The sequence below is a fragment of the Silene latifolia genome, chromosome 4 (genome assembly GCF_048544455.1).
Source record: "Silene latifolia isolate original U9 population chromosome 4, ASM4854445v1, whole genome shotgun sequence".
NCBI lineage: Eukaryota > Viridiplantae > Streptophyta > Magnoliopsida > Caryophyllales > Caryophyllaceae > Silene > Silene latifolia.
The window spans coordinates 21639542-21643235 of NC_133529.1; the positions used below are offsets into that span (position 1 = coordinate 21639542).

Consider the following 3694-nt stretch of genomic DNA (forward strand, 5'->3'; position numbering starts at 1 on the left):
TTTCTGATCGTGATTCAAAATTTTTGAGTTACTTTTGGAACACGTTATGGAGGAAGGTTGGAACAAAGCTCTTGTTTAGTACTTCACACCATCCTCAAACAGATGGGCAAACTGAAGTTACTAATCGTATTCTTGGAACTATTTTGCGAGGATTGGTAAGCAAGACTCAAAAGGATTGGGATTTAAAATTAGCACATGCCGAGTTCGCTTACAATCGTTCTCCCACGTTTGCAACAACTCACTCTCCATTTGAAGTTGTTTATGGTTTGAATCCTTACTTACCGTTATACTTGATACCGTTACCTAAAAATGAATTGGTGCATAAGGATGCGGAGTCAAAATTGAAGTCTATGATCAAGTTGCATTAACAAGTAAGGGAATGGATCAAAACCGTTAATGAGGCCTACAAGAAAAAATCAAACAAACATAGGAAGCCAAGGCTTTTCAATCCAGGAGATTTGGTAGGGTTACATTATAGGAAAGAAGGGTTCCCTAGCAAGAGGAAGAACAAATTAATGCCAAGGGCCGAGGGACCTTACAAAGTGATCGAGAAAGTGAATGATAATGCATACAAGATCGAACTTCCAGGAGACTATGGAGTACATGCTATATTTAATGTCGGGGATCTATCTCCATACCTTGACGATGATGGGATTTCTGAATTGAGGACAATTCCTTTCAAAGGGGGAGGGGATGATACGATATTGATTGATGAGGAAGTTAACTTAGACTTGGAACAGCTAAATAAAACAGTCCCAAGGACTGTTCAGATCCATCAGCTATTTGGTGCCAAGTCCGAGTCAGCCAAAGGAGTCGTGTGTTTACTTGGTCTCCAAGTATAGTCTTACCTTGGACGCCAAGCAACAAAGACCGAGTGTGGATAAGCAAGGAAACGTGCATAGGCAAGCACAAAGTCGATTGCCATATCTTTCCTTATTTAAGTTTTCCTAATTAGTAGTCTATCCGGTTTTAGGAAAGTTTCCAATTTTCTTAAAATCTGGTTTAGTTAATTATTTCCTTGTTGTTATTTCCTTTAATTATTTTCCCTAAAAGTATTAGGATTATAATAAGGCAAATTAGCCATAGCTTAAGTCGAGTAAGATTAGGGAAGTCGATTGTTTCCTTAAGTCCTCTAGGAGTCGGTCTAGCTTAGTATAAATAGGGAGCTATTGTATCCTTATTTCACATCCAAGAATTATCAATAAACTTGCAAATTTTTCGTTTACATTGTGTAAGCATCAAGGTTCGACGAGTTTCGTTCCAAACCCCGTTATTTTTTGACGCGTTTTCGAACATTAACACGAGTTATAATCAATAGGTCTTGATTATAATTCACCATTGGTTGAGCTATAGGTCTAGCTCAAGCAAATATCCTTTTATTTTCTTGTTTCGTTTATATCACAAAAAACACATAAAAATTACTAAGTTCTCGTTATGAATCAGACAGTTCATTAAACCGTTCAAATCATATAAAATCGACAATCAGACAGTTCTCAGCACTGTCCAGTTTTATTAATCCGCTGCAACTCTAACGAATCTTATTCTTTTGAGTAATTTGCGTATCAAGAGAGTTGCCCCTTCCAATTTTGGATGGCATAGATGCAATCGATCAACAACAGTTTATTCCTCCGTTCTTTCAACCTAAAAATCAATGCGTAAGACGGTCTTATAATGATGGCCTATTTTATTATTAGATATAATTCTCCATAATTCTTTGTCAACTTTACGTTACTTTTAATATACAGAGCACATCAGTAACCTTTTTATTCATTATTCTTTTTTATATATTCTGTTTTGCTACCGAATCACCTTTGATGTCTTTTGTGAGACCGTCTCACACCTGTGTTCGATTTTAAATTGGCATTTCACATGAAAATTAATATTACTTGTTTGGAAACAGAATGTTGTAGTACGTACAAAACCAGATGCTGCCAAGAAATTCTTTGGATCCCGAGCTTTCGTATGTCTTTATAAACCGAATGTGCAACCGGTCAATGGTCGGCGAGTCGGATGAAACTTTCAAATGGGCCGGACAGCATCGAGGCGGGTTGAATGGTCAGTTAAAAAAACTTTCTCTTGCACAAACTTTGATTCAAGAAAAGTATAACCGTTGAAATTTAAATAGGTCAAATAGATTAAACAGGACAAAGACATAATTATTTGAGTAGCAAAAACGTTATTTCTTCCAAGAACTCCATAGAATGTTATTTAACCTGTTTTAACACGGTTTTTTTTTTTTTTTGCTTGACATAGGTCAATCCTACCGTGTTTAAGGATTCTGAAGGTCATCTATATGCGAAATTTTCTGTAAGCCTTATTTTTCCATAGAAAGAAATGCTGGCTACATTATATCCTTGAAAAATATTTTTTTTATTAAAATTATTTTCACATAGGCAGGTGGAAAAGGATGCATCAACACACAATATCCATGTTTCGTACAAGTTGATAGAAAAGTTCCTCTAGTCTTAATTCCTGAGATATATTCTCAAATTCAGGGCGTTAAATGGACATGGGACATAACCATCGAGAAGGTAATACTCTGTAACTAAAAATATCCGAACGATATACATACACTTGTTTTTCAAAGCTAACAAAAGTTGACCCGACTAGACAAAACCCAAAATTGGGTGAATTGAGACCGGCCTGACTCGATGTTAAACCAATAACAATCTTATTTCTCATAACCCGAAATGAGATGTCGCCTAATATTCGCTGAATCTGCCGGACGACCTGATAATGAATTATCTTAGTTATTTTAGCTTAATGTTAAACTAATAACACTTATATATGCTTTAAACATGAAATTATCGATCCAAAAATTATCACCCAATAATGACCTGGCCCGCTTTGACTTAACTCATAATTGACCAAAACCGCTATCAACCCGATTGTCACATTGTTATTGTTATTGTTATTGTTATTAATGCTGCCTATAGCATTACTAACAACAATATGGTTTGCTTGATGATGCTAACATTATATATTGTAGCATCAAGACGATGGAAACTGGTGGTTATCAATTTTTGCGAGAGGCGGAAAAAACAAGATTCTAATAGGATACTGGCCTAATAGTTTGTTCATAACGTTAGCCGGGGTAGCATCACAAGTTGAATGGGGAGGAGAGATCGACAATCCCGGAATAAAAGAACCGCAACCTGACATGGGCAGTGGGAAGAAAGCACACTATGATACAAAGGTATCCGCATTTTTTCAGACAGTTACGGTTGTGAGTGAAAATTCACAGACTGTAGACCCTAGTGATACCGAAAAATATGAAGATTGTATTCCGTTTTATACCACTTTAGATGATGGTAACAAAGGTAGTTATTGGGGTCGTCTTATCTTCTATGGTGGTGTTGAGATATGAGCGAATTTAATTCCTTGGTATTGATGATGACAAAAGAGTTGAATTACTTTTGACACGTTAATGAATAAGATGGGATTAATGTAAAGATGTATGTTATAGATTAAATTAGAAACATACATTTACATTAATAATATATTACATGTAACATGTTTATGTTACGTAGGTTTATTAGGGTGAGTTTTTCAATATAAGAAAGATCTTATATGTGTTATAATTGTGTGAGAGATGCAGCCTCAACAATGATATAGTGTGAGGTCTCTTCACCAGTGAGAGGGTGGTAGTCACCACAAAAAGAGAGTTGTGTGGGGATTTCAGCACGACCCTTTG

At 36.0% G+C, this 3694-nt stretch overlaps 1 protein-coding gene across 1 annotated transcript; it reads left to right on the forward strand.

Moving 5' to 3' along the window:
• Window positions 1-515: 515 nt before the first annotated feature.
• Window positions 516-3367, forward strand: LOC141651220 (uncharacterized). Its single transcript, XM_074458940.1, has 5 exons — window positions 516-836; window positions 1901-1960; window positions 2254-2307; window positions 2394-2531; window positions 2990-3367. Exons 1-5 carry the CDS (start codon window positions 516-518, stop codon window positions 3365-3367), a joined length of 951 nt encoding a protein of 316 aa, XP_074315041.1.
• Window positions 3368-3694: the final 327 nt, after the last annotated feature.

Excerpts from the sequence above, each read along its gene's own strand:
- LOC141651220 (XM_074458940.1), top strand. The coding sequence starts at position 516 with ATGCCAAGGGCCGAGGGACCTTACAAAGTGATCGAGAAAGTGAATGAT. Across the intron at positions 2,308-2,393 it reads ATCTATATGCGAAATTTTCT|GCAGGTGGAAAAGGATGCAT; the intron begins GTAAGCCTTATT and ends ATTTTCACATAG. Across the intron at positions 2,532-2,989 it reads GGGACATAACCATCGAGAAG|CATCAAGACGATGGAAACTG; the intron begins GTAATACTCTGT and ends TATATATTGTAG.